Source organism: Periplaneta americana, chromosome 11 (genome assembly GCF_040183065.1).
Source record: "Periplaneta americana isolate PAMFEO1 chromosome 11, P.americana_PAMFEO1_priV1, whole genome shotgun sequence".
Lineage (NCBI taxonomy): Eukaryota > Metazoa > Arthropoda > Insecta > Blattodea > Blattidae > Periplaneta > Periplaneta americana.
The window spans coordinates 26,763,701-26,785,407 of record NC_091127.1 but is presented as its reverse complement, the minus strand read 5'-3'; the positions used below and the strand labels follow the sequence as shown (position 1 = coordinate 26,785,407).

The 21,707-nt window shown below is 36.2% G+C and overlaps 1 protein-coding gene across 8 annotated transcripts in view; it reads right to left on the bottom strand.

Annotated features, from left to right (window-relative positions):
• The window catches only part of LOC138708892 (copine-8-like), a 37,844-nt gene that overhangs the window by 5,055 nt on the left and 11,082 nt on the right, over window positions 1–21,707 (bottom strand). For 7 of the 8 annotated variants that reach the window (XM_069839194.1, XM_069839196.1, XM_069839193.1 and 4 more), the window contains 6 exons: window positions 12,694–12,819; window positions 10,811–10,965; window positions 6,654–6,945; window positions 6,437–6,566; window positions 4,286–4,513; window positions 3,239–3,417 (listed from right to left, as the gene is read on the bottom strand). In XM_069839194.1, coding sequence (XP_069695295.1) covers window positions 3,239–3,417; window positions 4,286–4,513; window positions 6,437–6,566; window positions 6,654–6,945; window positions 10,811–10,965; window positions 12,694–12,819 — 1,110 coding nt within the window. Of the gene's footprint in view, window positions 1–3,238; window positions 3,418–4,285; window positions 4,514–6,436; window positions 6,567–6,653; window positions 6,946–10,810; window positions 10,966–12,693; window positions 12,820–16,903; window positions 17,012–21,707 lie in introns of all 8 variants that reach the window. The other variant, XM_069839199.1, reaches the window with a different exon arrangement.

The window sequence follows — 21,707 nt, the reverse complement described above, 5'->3', positions numbered from 1 at the left end:
GCAACCCTGAGAACCCTGTTCACACATCGCTACTTTTAAGCTGCGCACAGCATGGAAAAGTAGCGGGCAGCAGGTTCAGCAGCCGCTACTTTTCGGGTTGCACCACTGTTCACACGTCGCAGTGCAAGAGTTGCGCAGTTTTTTGTACTGCAGCGCTGCAAAAGTAGCGACCTGTGACCGTACCTTAATATTTATATCGAAGCTTGTGTTGAATGAAAAGGTTTCCAAACAGGTGTTTGGAGCCTTGAAAAAGATTGACATAGCAGCTACTTCAGAAGTTAGTGTCTTCAATATGGGGTCTGAAGTAATTATAAAAGTGAAGAAAGGTGTGACTGCACTAGACATAATTGACAGTGCTAAGAAATTAAGTCAGGCAAGGGACAAGCATCAAATTAAAGGCAGAGAGTTCTCCAACAAAGCAGCACATAGGTCAGCACGTAAGACTCAGGCTGACCAAAATATCTGCAGAGGAACAAAAGAAGAAGGAAGAAGGTCCAACATATGGCCACAGTTTAGTATATACAGTTGCAAAGCTCAATATTGAATAAATATGCATACATGGATAGTTGCTGACCACCAGGATCACTACTATCGCCTCAGCACAGACCCTTTCCCGAGCAGACGATAATGTCTGTTTGGGTTTTCTATTTCAGTGTATGGAGCTCAGTGAAACATTATATTATAACTTTATTGCGTATCACTGCTAAGTTTTATTTAGTGTAATGTGTCCATAAGTTCCGTTTACTTCTTGTTGCATAATATGTTGCAGAAATAATTACAAAACTTTGTTATTTTAATGTGAAGAGAATTTTACATGTTAAGGGGACACTCAACTATATTTTGGAACTTTTTGTCCTATTTGACCAATCTTTTTCAAATTTGGAGAAAAAGTTTAATATACACATGGAAAGTAGCATGCAAAATCTCAGCTCATTAGATCCAATACTTTTCAAAATAAAAAATATTTCAATTTTTAATCAATCATTAATTGAAATATCACTTTTAATTATCATTTTTTATTTTTTGGCTTTGTGCATTTGACTGTGACTTCTCAATGAATAGGGAAGAATTCTGCGTATTGATTTAGTTCTGTCACGTAAATTAGGGTATAAATTTAATTTTTCATTTCTATGACACTTTTTCTCCAATTTTTAAGTTGAGTGCCCCTTAACATAATCTGTTCGCATCAACATTTTAAGTTTAGAATGGAAGCTATTTTGAGGTTTAATAAAAAAGAATTTATATTGTGATTTTAATTTGGCACATCTACCTTCCTTAATTGCAGATAGAAAATTTACTTAACCACTCCTATGAAATTAGTGTACATACGATTGTGTTACTTCGTCTCTTAGATAGTACATAAATACAATAATTCAGTACGTACTCCAGTGTAGTATTAAAATACAGACAAATTGAATGTGCGGCGTATCATACATGACATTATGCTTAATTATAATGTATAATTGCGAATATAGGAATATAAATAATAACCTATAATTTCCATATGACACAACATAGGCCTACATATGTAATGGCAGGGCATTGGAGACTTTGTAAATCTAGTTGCTCTAGTAATAGCGCTGTAAGGTTACCGTATTTCAATATAGTCAAGTGTCCGAAAGCCAATAAGGCACCACTCATAAAGCGGTGGAACTAGCACTGAGGTAGTTCCTGCGATTTCGGAAGTGAAAATCATTGAATTTATAAGAGATTTTTTGTGGAGGTGCAGGTGATTGTATAAGCGAGACATAATAAAAGCCAAAACTAACCAAACCTAACCTGTCACAGTCCGTATGTGCTAGGAGTATGAGTACAAAGGAACTACATCTGCACTAGTTTAGCCTACTAACATAGTACATTAATCAGACTTCAGATTGGAGTACCATAAGAAACGAATAAATACAACTGAAATAGAGACAAATTGCATTTACAAGTTATCACACGTAACTTTATGCTTAATTATAATGTATAAATGCGAATATTGAAGTATTGGCACAATAAACATAACCTATAATTTCCAACATATCAAAATATCCGTGCGGTGCAACTGAAAATTATTGAATCGTGCATAAATGAATGTACAAGAATTTCGCAATATTTAATCCAAATAAAGTCAGGTATTACACATACGAACAACGTAATTTTCACACCAAAAATAATATTACACCTTTAACTCGCAAGTGAATTATGTCTGAAGTGTCTCATAATCATTGTTTTAAATTTATTAATGCAATTACACTACATTTTAGAGAAATATATGTTACTCTTTATGCATTGCAATTAATTTATATGGTTGAAACGCCACCCTCCGTGATCGGGTTAAGTGAGTCACATGGTCTGCCTATATTAAATCACGATGGCAGTGACACAGTCTATCTGCAGTCTATTGTTCCTAATACTCACAGTGCTCCAAGCGGTTAGCAACTATCGCGAGAAATGCAAAAAATCATCCCAAGCTTCGCAACTGTATATACTGAACTGTGATATGGCGCTGGGCAGTTTTAAGCTACAGACTTTCGTTTTCTCCATTTTTCAATTTTCAACATTTTGTAACATGCAAAATGCTCTCAGTTCAAGACAAGGTTTATCTACGAACTCATTCTCGCCTCACTAATTTCTTTGTGGGCATATCTCTCTGTGGACCAATATATCAATTGCGAATGGAGAGATATTTGCAAGAAAACATCTTGTGACCTCATACTACACAGAGCTCTGACGAACAAAGCAGGAAACAAAACACTAAATATGATGGGTGTGGTGGGGGAGTATAATAAATAGGGTTGCCAAAAATGTCTCTGATTTCGCGTACTGTCCGTGATTTGATAAGGTTCGTTCCAACACACTCCAAACGAGTTCTGAATCGGAAACATGTACTTCAGTCGAACATTCCAACAAACTTTCAACACGAGTCGCCTAATTAGGATCATTAAACCCGGACATTTGAGATGGGCAAGGCATGTAGCACGTATGGGTGAATCCAGAAATGCATACAGATTGTTAGTTGGAAGACCTGAGGGGAAAAAGACCTTTGGGGAGGTCGAGACGTAGATGGGAGGATAAAACTAAAATGTATTTGAGGGAGGTATGATATGATGGTAGGAACTGGATTAATCTTGCTCAGGTTAGGGACTGATGGCGGGCTTATGCGAGGGCGGCATGAACCTTCAGGTTCCTTAAAAGCCAGTAAGTAATAATAATAATAGTAATAAATATAAAAGGTGTTAATGATGCAAGTCACCTGCTTGGTTTGCTGCATATCTGTGATGACACCGTCTGTTATGATGAGCAGAATGAAGTACTGTGATCCATCCTGGTATGCCTCAGCAAATCTGGCCACGTGGTTAATCACAGGACTAAAGTTGGTTGGGCCATATAATTGAATCCGGCCAATACACATCTTATATGCATCTAGCACACCTATGTACAAACACCAGCATTTACATCATATAATTGCACTTACAGTTTAATAATTTCATCTAATTATTGAATAAGAGAGAGAAAATATTGGATTTCCAAATATTGATTGAAGTACAAAGTTAGAGACAGAGAAAGTGCTCCTTCACGATAAGGAAATAAACAGGCACACTGTATAATCTTCAATATTATAGTTGCGACGCTGTTATTCCCAGCGCGACTCCTCCTCTTTGCTTACGTCTTAGGAAGTGAAGGCTCTATAAAGTCTAGGTAGGTAGTATCGTTCACCATTTTTGTTCTTTCGTTGCACAGCTACCATACGAGGAATCTATTTGCCACACCGTTAAACATTATCATGTCGTAGCTCCTATGATAATAAATCAAACGCACTGTAATTCAGCAAATAACTGAGTGGCAAATAACGTCCTCGTGTGTTTTCTGCGAACGGCAACGAAAGAGCCAAAATGGCGGACGATTATATTAAGTATTTTTCGAGCCTTAGGAACTTCATAACGTCTTCATCAGCGAATCGCAAGACGCACACGTTTAAATTTAGTCGACCTGCAACGTAATTGGCTGCCGGAAATTAGAGCAACGGGACTATATATTTCTGAAAGTAACTGGATCAGTAAAGTCTTCTACTGTAGGTTTGTGCCAAATTCAATGGATCTCAAATTTATTTCTGGGATGGGAAACATACATTTCTTCTCAAATGCTTTACATTTTAACTATATGCCCAAAATGTTTCATACAATTTTTCTTAATGATAGTAGCTTCATATCAACTGACTAATTTACGTTGGATTGCTTATTTTTCTTGGTGACTAACTGAAGTATTTTCCCACAAACAAGAAAATAAGATTATACTGTACCTGATATGCCATTGCAGAAAGGGTTTTGAGGGTGCATGTTGACAAAGAACTCGTGTGACACCCGGCCATCAGGCATCCGAGCTCCAAACCCGAGAACAGGGAACAGTCTATCACTATCATAGTCCTGAATGATCTCACCCACTGCTGTCAGGGCCTGCATGTATTGGTTTGGTACAGGAGAGCTGATGAAATGTAGTGAGCCTGGCGTCTGTGGGTCACCATTAGATGCTGCAAGCAGAAATTTACATGTTAGCCAGGTGAAGGAGCTGTAACACTGACTAACAAATTAATATAGATATTTGAGTAATCTTTGGAGTTGGTTGGAAGTCTCGTGTGCTATTTTTTCCACTTACCACATTCACATTGTTAATTTTTACAATTTTCATAGAGTTTCAGAAGGACATGACAAGTTTTTGCTGTAAATGCAATACCTTATCTTGGATACACTGAATCAGCTTAGGTCGAAGTGTTAAGTTAATGCTTAGCGACCTATCAATTTGTACAAAATTTCGTCTCAGAATTTTTATGTTAATACACAGGTACAATAAAAATTGCTTTTTTTTTTTTTGCTATATGAACAAGAATATTATATTTATAAGTATTTTTCGTAAATATCCATTATTCTTTATCGCAATAAACATATTACATTTTTTTCTTACTACTTCCTTTAATTGTAACACAAAAATGTTAATTGTTGTTACATATTGTATCTGACTATGAAAATACAAACTTCCACACACACTACACACAACGATCATAAAGTAATCTGGAAGGCATGGTGGAAAGTCATGTCGGGAATTTTGTTCAGTGTTCTTGTTACAGTCCTCTGAATTGTATTCATGCTATAAAAATAAATTTTTCAGTGGTGCTTTGAGTTTTTGGAGGGGGAGGGAGGAGTCGCATCATGTTAAGTCCGGTGAATGTGGTGGATGCTATTATTATTATTATTATTACTTATTTACTTACAAATGGCTTTTAATGGACCCGCAGGTTCATTGCCGCCCTCACAAAAGCCCGCCATCGGTCCCTATCCTGTGCAAGATTAATCCAGTCTCTATCATCATATCCTACCTCCCTCAAATCCATTTTATATTATCCTCCCATCTACATCGCGGCCTCCCCAAAAGTCTTTTCCCCTCCAGTCTCCCAACTAACAATCTATATGCATTTCTGGATTCGCCCATAAGTGCTACATGCCCTGCCCATCTCGAACGTCTGGATTAATGTTCCTAATTATGTCAGGTGAAGAAAACAATGCGTGCAGTTCTGCATTGTGTAACTTTCTCCATTTTCCTGTAACTTCATCCCTCTTAGCCCCAAATATTTTCCTAATAACCTTATTCTCAAACACCCTTAATCTCTGTTCCTCTCTCAAAGTGAGAGTCCAAGTTTAACAACCATAAGAACAACCAGTAATATAACTGTTTTATACATTCTAACTTTCAGATTTTTTGACAGCAGACAGATGACAAAAGCTTCTCAACCGAATAATAACAGGTATTTCCCATATTTATTCTGCGTTTAATTTCCTCCCGAGAGTCATTTATATTTGTTACTGTTGCTCCAAGATATTTGAATTTTTCCACCTCTTAAAAGAATAAATCTTCAATTTTTGTGTTTTCATTTCTACAATATTCTGTTCACGAGACATAATCATATACTTTGTCTTTTCGGGATTTGCTTCCAAACCTATCGCTTTACTTGCGATGTTTACTTTATTATTATTATTATTATTATTATTATTATTACTGTTATTATTATTGTTATTATTATTATTATTATTATTATTATTATTATTATTATTATTATTATCTTACTGGATAGTACTTTTTGTAAGACTACAATTTCACAATATCTACACACCTATTATGGGTTTCTGTAGTACCCTTATAGAGGTCAATATTAATTATTGATGACACATGCATACACGCATGCATTCTCTCTCCCCCTCCCTCTCTCTGCTCTCTCTCTCCCCCCCCTTCCTTCGCCATATTAAATAAACATCTTATGCAAAAGCTTTGACAGTAAAAACAAAGAAATGATCAAATTGCTGGTCTATACTGAGAAACCAAAACAATGACGCAGCTCAGCTACTCACGCTATTAGAAAAGAAAACATGCATACATATGCAAAAATAAATATCTTTCATACCTGTGAAATCTATTGCGATTGTGCAATGAAGCTGCATGCCTCCGAGAATATAATCTAGAAATGAATAAACTTTCTTGTACTCGTAGTGCATAAGGATGATTTCGCCAGAATGACTATACATTGGATTATTCTGAAACAAAAGGGGTCATTCTAAACTATACACACTCTTCTAAACATTCTCCTACAGCTGTGACTTGTTATGATGGTAAAAATGTACCTGCTGTTTCTTTGGGTTGATGCAGTGGTGAACATTGTGGGGCCCTGGACCTTTGCTCAGGTCACTCAGGGTAACGTAGATTTCACCAATGAGCTTGTGGCTTCCATTTTCTCTCCAATCATAACACGCAATTTTTATGGTTCTGTCCATGTCTCCTCCACAAAGAGATCGTACAGGTAGCGTCAATGGTTTCCATTTTGGATTTAGTGTCCGCTTTTGCACCTCTGTTCGATGAACAATACGGTATTCACCACTCTCACCAACTTTATACAACTCCATGAATGGGTCAGTGCTGTGAACAATGTAAGAAACTTAATATGAGTAAGTACTTTCGGTTAATATTAATAAAATAAATTTTCCATACTACTGTATTTAACATTTTCATTGACTATTACACTCTTACTACGTCATACTACTTTTGACCAATAAAACGGTACGAAAGGACGTATTTCAACCAATCATGGCTGCTTATCGCACAATTTTATCGCGTCCCTAGCATTTGTTTCATTTTATCGCGTCCCTAGCATTTGTTTCTTTGTTTGCCAACATTTGAAACTGCGCTGGTCTGGACGTCAAAAATATATATAAAATTACAAACCACTCCAGTCGATGCACAGCAGTTTCAAATATGACTCGCATTGGCATTCAAGGACAAGAATTAATAAAAATCACTGATCATACCTATGCATCTTCTGAAATCCGATTTACAAATTAATGAAGAGCACCATTCGGAAATCCTGAATAAGTTGAATACACCATGTAGGCCTAAATCAACGAGTTCCACTTTTATTATGCACACGTCCCATATAACATCAATTGAACCACCAACCACATTCAAATTTGAAAATTGTACATTCAATAATTATTCCTTTTAAAATTATTCATTCGGAAATTCTGAATAAGTTGAATACACCATGTAGGCCTAAATCAACGAGTTCCACTTCTATTACGCACACGTCCAATATAACATCAATTGAACCACCAACCACATTCAAATTTGAAAATTGTACATTCAATAATTATTCCTTTTAAAATTATTCATGTTTATTTTTTATATCATCGTCGTTAATTAAAACTTTTCTAACACTTGTGTATATTAGTTAGATTATGTTATAGCTTCTGCTCTGAGAGGATAAAAAGAACTTCTGCTATATGATATTATGGATAGTCACGTATCAGGGATTGTTTAATATTAAGATTTATTGAATAGTAATCATTACAGTGTCTGTATAAAGACACTACTGCCATCTAGCATGCATCTAGCGTAATATTTGTAATGTTGAGATGGTACAATAATACATTTGAAGACAGTTGTATTTTCGTAAGTCAATTAATATTTTATTCTATTGGAGTACTTCGTTACTTCTAATCTTTATATACTTTCTTCTAATCGTGTAATAGTTAATTAAATCCCACTCGAGTTTTGATTTTCTCTAGATAAATCAAAACGTTTAGTGAGATTACTGTTGAAAAAGCAATCAAAATGGACTGGTGATTTTAGAACTTGTTTTGTAATAAATACTGGTAAATACATAAGTTAATAAGAATATTGGTCCTATTAAACCAACATTCATAGTGTTCTCTCCAAGGGCAGGTCTTTCAATGGAAAATCCAGCATTCTCCAATTTTTCCTATTTTGTGCTTTTCTCTTAGCCTCCGCATATAAACCAACATAAACAATTTTATTTATTTACCACTGGCAGAGTTAAGGCCATAGGGCCTTCTCTTACACTCTACCGGGTCACAAAGTAAACAAGCAGTGAAATGACTACAGGCAAAAAAATATCGCAATTGCGATAAAAATTGTTGTTGTTTTCTAATGCCAGGCATTTGACAATAAAGTCATTTGACCTCTTGCACTCCTATATTTTTCAAAGATATTATCATGGCCAGCCACTGAAGCACAGATTTTGAGGTGTTCCGAATCCATTTCTTGGTTTGAGTTGCACAATGGGCAGTTAGGGGACTGATATATTCCAATTCTATGCAGGTGTTTGGCCAATCTAAATGCAGCTACAGACGATTTGCGTGGTAAATCGGGAATTAACTGTGGATTTTGATGAAGAGAGTTCCATTTTTTTCCCTTAAGATTGTGTTATCAAATTTTGTTTGTTGAAGTCTAAAGGCCCATTCACAATGAAAATTAAACATAAACATAACGTAAGCATAAAACCTTGTGTCCATGTTATTTAATGAAAGCATTCACAATGAATTACATAAGCATAAACTTAATCTTAATCATAAGACGTTAACATGAAAGTTTGTAAACTCCAAACTTTCATGCTTATGTTTATGCGATTTGGAAACTACACAAGCGGAAAGCGTGTTTTCACTTTTTGCTTAACATCTCATGGGCTTTGCCTACAGGCAATATTTTGATCTATTGGCCGTGATGATAGCTAGGCGCGCAACATGGAATCATATGACGAAAAGTTGATTATTTTACATCTGCGTTTCTTTGATTTCAAGTATTGGAAGCCATATACTGATGCCATTGTAGTTATTAGAAACATAAATTGAATAGCTACATCGTCAGTCATTGTGCAATTCTCCATTTTTATGTAATAGATTCTGTAGTTTTGTTGATTCGGTATGTTTGTTTCCACACACGTGTTATGTTTACGTTATGTTTAATTTTCATTGTGAATGAGCCTTAAGTATGTAGATTTAATAAATCTTTTCACAGAGTAATACATAGATTTAGTAACAGGTCTGTAAGTAGCAGAGCTGCCCTTCTTTGCTAAAGCATCCGAATTCTCGTTTCCCAGGATTCCACAATGGGATGGTATTCATTGGAATACAATTCTTTTATTGAGTGATATTAATTGAGAGAGCATTTTAGTTATTTCTGCTGTTTGAGATGAAGGTGTGTGTTTAGAGACTATTGATAGAATAGCTGCTTTGGAGTCTGACAATATAACTGCATTTTTAAATTTATTGATGTGGCATAGAAGATTCCTGAGACTTTCCCTTATTGCAATGATTTCACCATCAAAACTTGTTGTTCCATACCCAAGAGATCTATAAAGTGAGAAGAGACAGCACGTAACACCTGCACCGGCACCTTGTTCTCTGGAGATCAAGGATCCGTCAGTGTATTGCGATAAAAATTAGAAGCGTGCTTTGCACTCTTTTCTTCAGTTTCCTTTACATTTCATCATAATTGCAACCCTTTGAAGGCAGTTCCACTAATGCGAAATAATGCTGTAAATAGATATTACCGCGATAAATTGTATTTTCAGAGAAATATGAGCATTTCGAAAAATGCTTAATCTTTTTTTTAATTCCAATTTGAATAAATTTTTCAGATTTTCTTTTGCTCTTCAGAATATAGCCAGGAACCTATTTTCAATCAAATGAAGTTCTTACGTTTTGTTTCTGGATACAAATTATTCGAGTTAAGAAAAATGTAGATCATCAGGCAGGAATCAAATAGAACACAACCATAAAAATGGCTCTCTACTAGTAATAATTAAAAAGGAGACAAAAATTTCGTTGGCTATAGAGGAGAGACAGCTTGTACAGTTTCAAGGAGACAAAATCGGCCAAAAGGTCTACGCCGTGATGAATGAAACTACGTGACGATAACGACATTGATGAACAAGTTAACATAAATCATTCACTAAAACTGGAAATGTCATGTGGAAGAAGTATTCTAATACAATTGCTAAGTTCATCACGAAATGCAACCCCCTTCGAAGAAAAGACAGTAAAGGAAACAGTGGAATACTATGTAGGTGTTTTGTTCTACAAAGGACCAGGATTGAGATGCGTTTCATTGAAGGAACACTGTATTCTCAGAAAACACATGCAGAAGATGGGACTCTCTTAACAAAAAGTTCTAAGTTTAGACTTCGTGGAGTAAATGGAGGGACTGCCTAACATGTAATCTATTAATATGATTCATTAAGCTTCAGAAAGTATCATTTGTTGGATATTACAAACCTCAGGCACAGAATACCATCTGAAAGGGACGAGTCAACTTCTGAAGTTCCAGGACTTTTTATATAATACCATCCTCTAATATTAAATGAGGAGGGTCATTTGGAGCTGCAGTATTCGGGTCTAACATAACTTGCTTCGAATTCTATTTCCATTTCAAAAACCTATACTTATTGTTAGACACAAAAGGCTTGAAACAGGAGAATGAGTCATACCCAAAGAGCCAGCTTTTGCTGTCGAGTTTATGGCCGCTAAACTGCAATATTACTTCATCCCTACATACAGCCAGTTCCTCAGCTGTGACACTTAGCTCTCCCTTGTTGTACGAAATTCCCAATAGTGGCATAGTTAGCTCGCCAGACGACACTACCTGCAACAATAGAACAGACAACACAGTATCTTAACAAGTTTTGTCCACACCTGTGGAGTAACGGTCAGCGCGTCTGGCCGCGAAACCAGTGGCCTGGGTTCGAATCCCGGTCGGGGCAAGTTACCTGGTTGAGATTTTTTCCGGGGTTTTCCCTCAACCCAGTACCAGCAAATGCTTGGTAACTTTCAGTGCTGGACCCTGGACTCATTTCACCGGCATTATCACCTTCATATCCTTCACATGCTAAATAACCTAGATGTTGATACAGCGTCGTAAAATAACCCAATAAAATAAAAAATAAAAATAAGTTTTGAACATCAGAACATTAATGAATTAAATACTATTATAGTCACAATCATGCCATGGTATGAAAGAAAAATTTCACAACCTCGAGCGGGAATCGAACCTGCGACTTTCTTTCATACCATGGCATGATTGTGACTATAATAGTATTTAATTCATTAATATGTCACATCAACGGACGTATATACGTCACCAAACATCGTAAGATGAAGATTACATTTGTAAAGTTTCTTTCCAGCCATAAGCAGTGTTGACTAAGATCAGACGCTATGGACAGTACTCTATAACAGAGTCGCCAGTATGAAATGATAATTCCGAGCCTTTGGCGTGAGACGAACTCGATAGCTCAGTGGTAGAGCGCCTGACCAGAGACCAGGAAGTCGCAGGTTCGATTCCCGCTCGAGGTTGTGAAATTTTTCTTTCATACCATGGCATGATTGTGACTATAATAGTATTTAATTCATTAATATGTCACATCAATGGACGTATATACGTCACTAGATATCGTAAGATGAAGATTACATCAGAACATTGTTTTCTGAGGAGACAAATTCTTTATCAGAGCTGAGATTTGTATATTTGTTTTTCCATTGCTTACAGATAAAATTCTGCTATATGTTTACGATTTTATTCAAACTATTTTTATAATTATTAAGTGATTTTATGGTACATATTGTCGGCTAAGAATGAAAACCTCGTATCTAATTTTTTTTTTTTTTTTTTTTTTTTTTTTTTTTTTTTTTTTGCTTAATCAGAAGATAATCTCATAATCCATCCATAAAAAGTGTAAAAACAACTGTTTCTGTTTCTGATTTAAAAATTAAATTTGGTCAATTATGTTAAAAAAATATAAAAATGAAGCCTACAGACAGTTTTTTGTTCCTCCCGTAAAGTTTGGTTTTCGAGAGATATGAGGTTTTCATTCTTAGCCGACAATATGCAGTACTCATATAAGAACCAATTTTAATAAACCATAGTGCTGGTATAATATGATTCAAAATATAAGTCTTTATTGGCTGAGAGATTACCAAACTCACCATTAGACCAGAAGTTCATGGGTTTAAGCCAGCATAAGATCAATAAAAATACTTAGCATGTCTTCCTTAAGGATATTTCATGTTATAGATTTATGACAAGTAAAAACATTGTTTCAAATGAGCGTGCTGCAGACAAAGTGTATTGCTTATTTAATCATGTCAAAATTCAACTCTGCTACTCAACGTCATTTATCAAGGGCAGCGAATTCCACCTGACAAGTGCTCCCATGTTAGAAATGGAAAATTCAATTCTGATAAGCTGGGAGAATTTCACGAAGGTCTTAACTGACAAATGGAGGCACTGAATATCAGTATGTTTGAAACTTTTAATCATTCAATAATTAATTTTTTGTTCCATGTACATTTTAAACAATTAATGGCGTCATACCTGTCCTAGCGTTGTCTCACAGTAACCCAGGAAGTCGTGTTCTTCCAGGTTGGCTTTAGTTGTGTCGACATCGTACACTTCAAACTTGAGATGCTGTTGCTCTTCAAATCGGTATATCAAGTGAATCTGCAAGCACAAGTAATAGTACTAGGAATATTCAGAGTATGTAGCAAACAAATGTAATCATTATGAATTATATCTAGTTAAATTTAAATGAATAAATAAAGTACATTAACTCAGATCAATATCTAGAAATTTAAAAATAAACATATTCAAGAGATGGAAACATATTTTTCAACAGATTTTTCAAAGTAAACTTGTTCCAACAAGAAAACAAAAGACATTTATATTGCAAGAGACTAGACTGGACGGCATTTTGGAAGGCGGTTAGCTTCTATATGTGCCGTAGCATTTCTGGTATGTGACGTCACAAGCTTGTACAGTATAACCAATCAGAATCAGTCTATAACAAGCACTTCCCAAGTTCGTTTGTTCACGTGCGAGTGTTTCAATACATTGAATAAGTAAAACTAACATTTACTGTGTGTATGTAAGGTAAATAAATGGAAGAAGAGACTGTAAAAAGACAAGTATTACACAAGCAGGCGCGAAAAATAGTGTTTAAGGTGTATAATTATTTTAAAAACGTTAACGAGCAGAACGCTGCCAGCCATCTTGATGCTAGCAGCAACGTTGCCAACGTGCAAGAAACGACTGCAGAAGCATGTGGTGTGGGATTGAGAACCGTGTAAAGAATATTGTTAGTGAAGGAAAGAGGGTTTGTTTGGTGTCATGCTTACAGTAGTCAACAGCTAAGGTCATTATTATCTTTTGATAATTTAAATTCTCTCCTGCACTATTTGTATTGCACGTGCTCGTGAAGTACGATGTGGCAATGTTGTACACTGCCTTGCTCTCTCTATCTGTCTCTCTCGATGCAAACGCTAGCAGACAACCGCCTTCCGAAATGCCGTCGCCTCTAAATACCTACATTACTCACAGAGCAGTAACTTTAAGTACTGAAAGAGACTGGAAAGATCTACAAGAGTTTTAAAACTGCAAATAAAGATTTTGGGCTCAAAAGAAACACAGAAATGGTAAAAAAAATTACAAGTTTGGAATGAACTGCAAGGATTAATTAAAGAGAAGAAAAAAACAATATTTACAAAATTCAAATAAACAAGCGGACTAATATAAAACATGTACAAAACTCAAAAGAGCTGTCTACCAAATTAATAGGAAATAATCTGGGATCGCTATGTTAGCACATTAGAACATGATATTCATGGAAGACAGAATCTCGTTTACAAGATTATGGAACACTGGCATTTAAATAAAGAAAAAGGAAAGATACTGCAAGTATATAAGTCGCATAGGATAGTACTATTTTGAAAAATTACATACAAATGCAGATCATGTAAATGAAGGGATAGGTCTAACATACGCAGATATTGATAATATAGAATTTAACGAATTGAACGATATTGTAAATTTTATGAAAAATGAAAAAGCAACTGGTATTGATAACATAAATTTTGAACTATTAAAATACGCCCCCACAAGTATAAAATGTAGATATTTAGATATAATTAATACATGTTGGGAAATGAGTCAAATCACAAACTTTTGGCATGTTTAAAATTATTAAATGCAGGTTATAAAATATAAGCAAAAATAATAAATATAAGATTGTCCACAATAACAGAAGCAAAACTATCAGAAGAACAATATGGCTTTAAAAGAGGAAGATCTTGACTCAATGGAATCTTTAGAACAAAATTGCTAATTGAGAAAAGACGTGAATTTAAATCTACCAACCCACTTTCGCTTCACATATGACGAAAAAGTGTTTGGCGGAGTAGGAACAAACGAGCTCTGGGACATATTACATCACACACAATAACACCCAACATTTAATAAATTCAATAAAATTATGTAGAAAGACCAACTTTTACTTACAATTACAGAGAAAAATCATAGCTAGAAAAGAAATCACTACACAGGATTAAAACAAAATTGTAGTCTTTTGCCGATACTCATCTATAATGTACAAATATATATTCAATATGAAAATTTCGAACACTAAAACGAAAGAAATGGCTTTTAGAGGCACAGATCATATTATCACTGACAACAAACCCATAGAATAAGTTTCGAAATTTAAATTCTTAGGTTATACTTTAAGCTATATGTCAGATCAGAATAAAAAAAAACACATTTCAACGCATCTGAGGGACTTAAAACTTCACGTTCTAAAATAACAAAAGATACCCAAATCAAATTGCATGAAATTATGGCAATCCTAACGTCATTATGTGGATCAGAGGCTTGAACTATAAGGAAATTTCGTATACAGAAATTACAGTCTTCAGAAATTAAATTTCTAACAGCACTGGGAGGTTACAGATTGTTAAAAAAAATTAAGAAAAGAATTAGTAAATGTAAAATCGAGCAATATACAGTAGAACACAGCAGACATGGCATGTACTACGGAGGATGAACAACAGGTAAGCAAGGTCAATTGTTCACTGCACACCAATTTGGCAAGAGAAATTTGGAAAGATCGTTGAAAAGATGTACTGACCAATTATGTAAGATGGCTGACATTAAAACATTCATTGACAATTGACACGAAGGTAAGAAAACAGTACAAAAATCGACAGAGAATCAAAGACGAAACGTACCAATGCTAACACTGTGTGCACAATAAGTGTCACCAAGAGAGCTATTAAGCACTCCCCACATGGGAACGGTAAGTTTGGCAACTGAACCGTTGTTACCATTTTTTTATTTTAGTAGTTTATTTTACGATGCTTTATCAACATCTGAGGTTATTTAGCGTCTGAATGAGATGAAAGTGATAATGCCGGTGAAATGAGTCCGGGGTCCAGCACCGAAAGTTACCCAGCATTTGCTCATATTGGGTTGAGGGAAAACCCCGGAAAAAACCTCAACCAGGTAACTTGCCCCGACCGGGAATCGAACCCGGGCCACCTGGTTTCGCGGCCAGATGCGCTGACCATTACTCCACAGGTGTGGACCCGTTGTTACCATAGCAACAGGCCTATCACGCTATGTGACATTATTGTTTTTCTGATCGCAATGCTCCTGTCATGTGCGATTTCTAAAAAACAAGTATAGACATACCTGTACAGCTAAGTCTCCTATGATTCTTTGTCTTTGCGTGTATGGGGCTCTTTACAGGCAACTAAAGAAAGTCTGTAATCTATCCAACTCTTAATATAAATGTAGTACCAGTATGTGTACTTGAGTTGAAATTCAGACGCTTATGCACTGATAAAAAGTACATTATTTGAAGTGTATCCCAATGAGTATAAGTGTCAAAATAGTACATTATGCAACGAGCCTATAATGGTAGTAATTAAGACGCGAGGATGTTTATGAAACGAGCGCGAGTTTCATAATTTTCATATGAGAGTCTTAATTACCATTATAGGCAAGTTTCATACGACTTTTTATGCTCGACCATATTTCTAACCTGAAATTATTCATAAGTATTCATGTTATTGTTATGTGAGTGAGTGCAATAGGCTACCTCATAAATTGTGAGATGTGCGCAGACGCGAAAGTATTGATTTTTTCAGGGAAACGAATGTCGACGACCTTGATATAATCTAGAGAGTAAGATAAAAATTAATCTTGATATAACCTTGAAATTAAATTCGACATTGAAAAACGAGATGACAAATTGAATTTATTTGAATATTATTTACAATTAACGCTAATTATTATAGTAACAGAACATAACCTTCTGCGACAGTATTGGATTTCCAGCCTCCGTGACGTTTCCCTAGTTGTCTTTCGATTGCATATCCGAGAATAATCGAAAACCTGAACTTTAATGAGGTGCAGTAAAGGACTGCTACCAGGTGTATAATTACTACATTTCGGCATGGTCGAGCATAAATTCTATTAATGCTTCCTGTTATAGTAGCTTTAGTAGAAATGTCATTTTCAGAATTGAAATTGATAAAAAGTTACGTACGGTGTGCTCAGATGTTATTGTCATTGGTAATTCTGTCTACAGAATAACACTTCACTAAAATACAATATTAGATCACGTCTCTTGTTCTAGGCGAATTTAATACGATAAAATGTAGAAACATCGAATAGATAATTTAACTTTAAAATAAAAACTTCTCTGATTAGAGAATGTACATTTTCTTACTAGATGAATAAAGCAACTTACTTTAACTCTAATTGCAGCTCTTGGCCAGTCTTCTGCCACCATGTTAATTCAGCATGCTCAACTGTGATGTTATGGTGGAAGTCATGCATTATGCTGGCCGTGAGTGCCCTGGTACAAATACAAGGACGTGATATTAAGCAAAGAGCAAGAAGTGCACGCACACAGACACTCACATACACACACATACATGCAAATGTGTACAGGACTTGCCAAATCCAACTATTCAATTAATCTTTTTTATGATCCTATCATTCTCTTGCAATTGAATTTCTATGAGGTGTTGCAGGTTTACACAATCACCAGTTTTTCATATGTTCAAATGACTTTATGTATTGAGATTTTGAAAATATTGTAAATTTTATTAGTAACAACAATGTAATTTATTCGTCACAACAATAATTCCTTTCTACATACAATTCACCTTAAATGCTCTCGTCAACAATTGGTTTTTCACTCAACACAGGATTCGTTATAGCACTCCACTGACGGCAATGACAATTTACTTAGACTATTACGAACAACAATGAACTGTTAATCTTAACTACTATTTACAAAGCACTATTTACAAATCAGAACTATTAGTTCTCAGTTCACAGTTCTTCTAGCTCAGTCACTCGAGTTCACAGTATCTCGAACCACAGACCTTCAGAGACAGTTCACTGTACTCAAACTCAGGTCCCTCCAACTGCGGTCCACTGCACTCGAACTCAGGCCTTCGGATGCTGACGCAGTTGCGGACGCACACTCGAGTCGAATTTACACAAGACTGGCTTGCTTGCTCTGGCTTTCTCACTGACTGGCTGACTAATCAACTGAAAACTCTCTCGTCGTTCCTTCGCGTCCGTAATTTATAACCACAGCGATGTAGCCTCGAAAGTTCCACGCGTCTCTAGAGATGGCACTCCAGAAATTTCCAGAGCCCTCTCCTCTCTACCAGCACCAGATGCGCGCGCACTCTCTCTCTCTCCACTCTCTCGCCGCGTAGGCCCTTTCCCCTTACTTCTCTCCGCCGCGCGCCGTCCCCGTGCGATCTGCTTTTTTGCGGGACACTGGTCGTGAGTTCGAATCTCACGTCGCTGCCACAATATAATGCTTTCTATCTAAACAGCAATCTCTTTGGAAACAGCAATCTGCTGAGTATTAACATTTTCAACCATTAACTACAGGCAAGCTGTTAGGACAGCACGTTACAGTTCTCTTGTGATGTTGACAGAATAAAACATCGCATTATTCTTGTGCATGCTTCCTTCCTTTATGAAAGCAGATTCACGAAAGTGATCTGCGTTGTAATCTCTTAGCAACTGTGGAAGTGGTAATTTTGGTGTGTGGTATGTTGTTATTGCTTGTTCCACGAGTTTAAAACAATTAATTCTGTAATTTCTTTGCAATCTAAGCCTTTTTCATTGCTTTCTCTAGAAGAAAAGTTAGGAATCATGAATCTAAGAAGACTAACACCAGTTTTAAATATAAGATAAACAGTTAAGTGCAAAAACTGATGATTCACGCGAAATTTCTAGAGCAGGCCTGCACAAGGTTTGCGCTCTCCGAGCCGGCTCACAGCTCATGAGCGGAGGCAGATATTGACTGCGCTCTGTATAAGGGTGGACTGGAAGAAGGGGTGATATCTCGTACAAAATGTACATAAAAGAAAGTATTATTACGAGTGTTTATGAAATGAATTCCCATTCAGTGTTTGCAAAACTATTATTAAATGAATTCCCGTTCAGTGTTTGCAAAACTATCTTGGACTATTATTAATTAATAAAGAAATATTTATTTTACAGAAATAATAGAAATTCTATAGCTACTTAAATGTACAATATCATTTTGTTATATTTTTATTTAGTCAGTACATCAAAACAGGGTTTTATGCTGTTGGCAGCTGAAAAGAACAGTAGTCTACTGATCATAATGAAACATCAGTTAAAGATGTTCCATGCCTGCCTTTATTAAAGTTGATTATAGAAAACAGTTGCTCACAAATATAAATGTTGAGCCAAACATAGCAATCATTTTCACAGCCAACCTGTGTAGTCGTGGATATTATTGCTAATGTTTAGTCTTGTAAAACTCAACCAGGCTAGTAGTATTATTCAAACGATTTTTAGCCCTTAGGTCACATTGAAGATCAATAAGTTCGAGCCGTAAATCGTTAAATGTTATGTTCCGTCTTTTAGATTCCTCCATACTGTACTGTAGCAGTAGGTAAGCAACGTGAAACAGTTACTGAGAATACACACTGCACTCCACTAGATAGCTGAGTGGTCGTTTCCCCTCTCCTCTACCTAATGCAAGTATATGTCATTCTGACGTATCTTCCTCTCTGTTTCGGCGAGCGGAAAACACGGCTCTCCTGCTCCGAAGGAGCGCACACGCTTGTTGAGTGCTGTTTGTGCAGGTATGTTCTAGAGCAAAGTGTATGATAAACGCACAACCGGTTGTATAGATGTGAAATCAGAAATACATTATATAGTTTCACTGGAGAAAATCTGTGGACACGGTTTAGAGTGAAAGACTTAAAATCACTTAATAGATAAAATAAAAAAGCACGAATCTTCAAAACAGCACATCCAGACTGTTTTCATTTTCGCATTCTTGGGCGTTACAAATTACAGCAATTGGACTGTGAGTACAGGAGGAGAATCACTTTGCATAATGATTAAGTATAGCACAACAGTATGTTCTGAACATTATTATAAACAGTATTCGATGTTGTGATGCATCTGAGTTAGCCCTTTAAGAGGAAGGCATGATGAATTTGTCATTATCGAATCCTGATGTTTTCCCAGGCTTAATTAATATCAGTTCCTAGCCTATGCAGATGACATCGATATTGTTGCTAGAACAAGAACAGCACCGGTAGATGCATTTAACTCTCTACTGGACGCAGCAGAGGATGGGACTACACGTGAATGAAAAGAAGACCAAGTACATGATATCTAACCCAAATAGGGCTTGTGGTTCAGATGGTTTCTTGGAGATTGGAAACTATAAATTTGATCGAGTAACTAATTTTAGTTATTTGGGCTCTGTAGTTAGTCAGGACAATATGAGCCTTGAAATTGGTAAAAGGATCTTCCTCGCTAATAGATGCTACTATGGTCTCATGAGACACATTAGATCTAAAATATTAACCCCCCAAAGCAAAATTAGGATATATAAAACTTTGATAAGACCAGTCCTCACTTATGCCTCAGAAGCCTGGACATTGATGAAAAAGGATATACATAGATTAAACATTTTTGAACGGAAGGTTTTAAGGTCGATCTTTGGGCCAGTCTATGTAGATAACGAATGGAGAGCCCAGTATAATCATGAATTATATGAACTATTCAGTGAACCCAGTATAACATCTTTTATAAAAATGGGACGCCTGAGATGAGCTGGTCATATAATGAGATTAGAGGACTCGAGACCAGCCATCAGAGTCCTCCGATATGAACCAGGGGGAAGTAGACGAAGAGGAAGACCGAAGGTCAGATGGGAGGATGGCATCAGGGAGGATGCCAGAACTACTGGAGTTAAAAACTGGATGAGTGTTGCTAGAAATAGGGATGAATGGCGGAAACTCCTATGGACAGCCAGGACCCATGATGGGTTGTCGAGCTAAGGATGATGATGAATTAATATCAGTGCAGTGCTAAATACGTCACTAGAAGTTCACCTGGAGAGAGCCACTGTGTTTAAGGGTATCTCAAAAACCATCCAGAATGAAGTTTTGCAAATTATGATAGGATTCACTGCTGGAGATACATGGGATGGTGGGGGGGAGCCATGGACAGTGCTCCCCCGAGTCAAAGTGATATAGGCTACTGTCTCTCTTTAGCATTACGTATGAGGAAAGCATAATTCTGAGAAGTTTAATAGGTTTATCTGCAAATTAATATGCAAATCAACGTAAATGTTATGATTCTAAGTATAGGCATTCATTATGCGATTTATCTTTTCATAATATGGATAAAAAAGAACTGGGACAGCCTGGAATATTAAGTTTTCTAGAGAGAGAGTTCAGTTCACTTCATGTGACAATGAGTTCGCAAGATATCTGTTCTTTTTTTAAAGTACAGAACAACGTGGAAGTAAACATACAGAGTGGATGGTAATCTCTGCACCAAAATGAAACTGGTAATACATGTAGATCATGGAGAGAGGTATGAAAAATCTAGATAAGTCTTTCTCTAACATTCACCGTTTTAGAGGAAATTGTTATGTTTCTATGAAGCATTTGGCAACATCACAGTACTGCAATAACTGTAAGCAAGCACAGCCTGCACTCCTTACCTTCCCCTCTCCCTCTGCTGTACTCACAAGCAAACCTTCTGATGGGGGCAGATAAAAAAGTTACTTTTTTTCTTCCACCATGTTAATAATGCCGTTTATAGAAAAAAAGCACAATTTCATGGAAATATTTATTGAAACAGATACAGCAATTGTTGTGCTATTGTCAACATATCCCCCTCTGGAATTGAGACATTTGTCATACCATGGGATCAATTTTTGTGTTGTAGAAGTCAGCCGCCTCAGATCAGAACCAGCGTTTGACTGCGCCTGCACCTCTCTCTGTCGATCCCATGATATGAGAAATGTCTCAATTCCGATGGAAAATATGTTGAAAAATAGCTCAACAAGCTGTGTCCGTTCCAATAAATTTGTGAAATGAAATTATGTTTTTTTTTCTGTTAACAGCCCTTGGCGAATTAATTTTTTTACGGCCTTCGTAATTGCGGTCAAGTGGTCAAAATTTGTATAAGCACTTCTTTTGACATTATTAACATGGTGGAAGAAAAAAATTTAACTTTTTTAT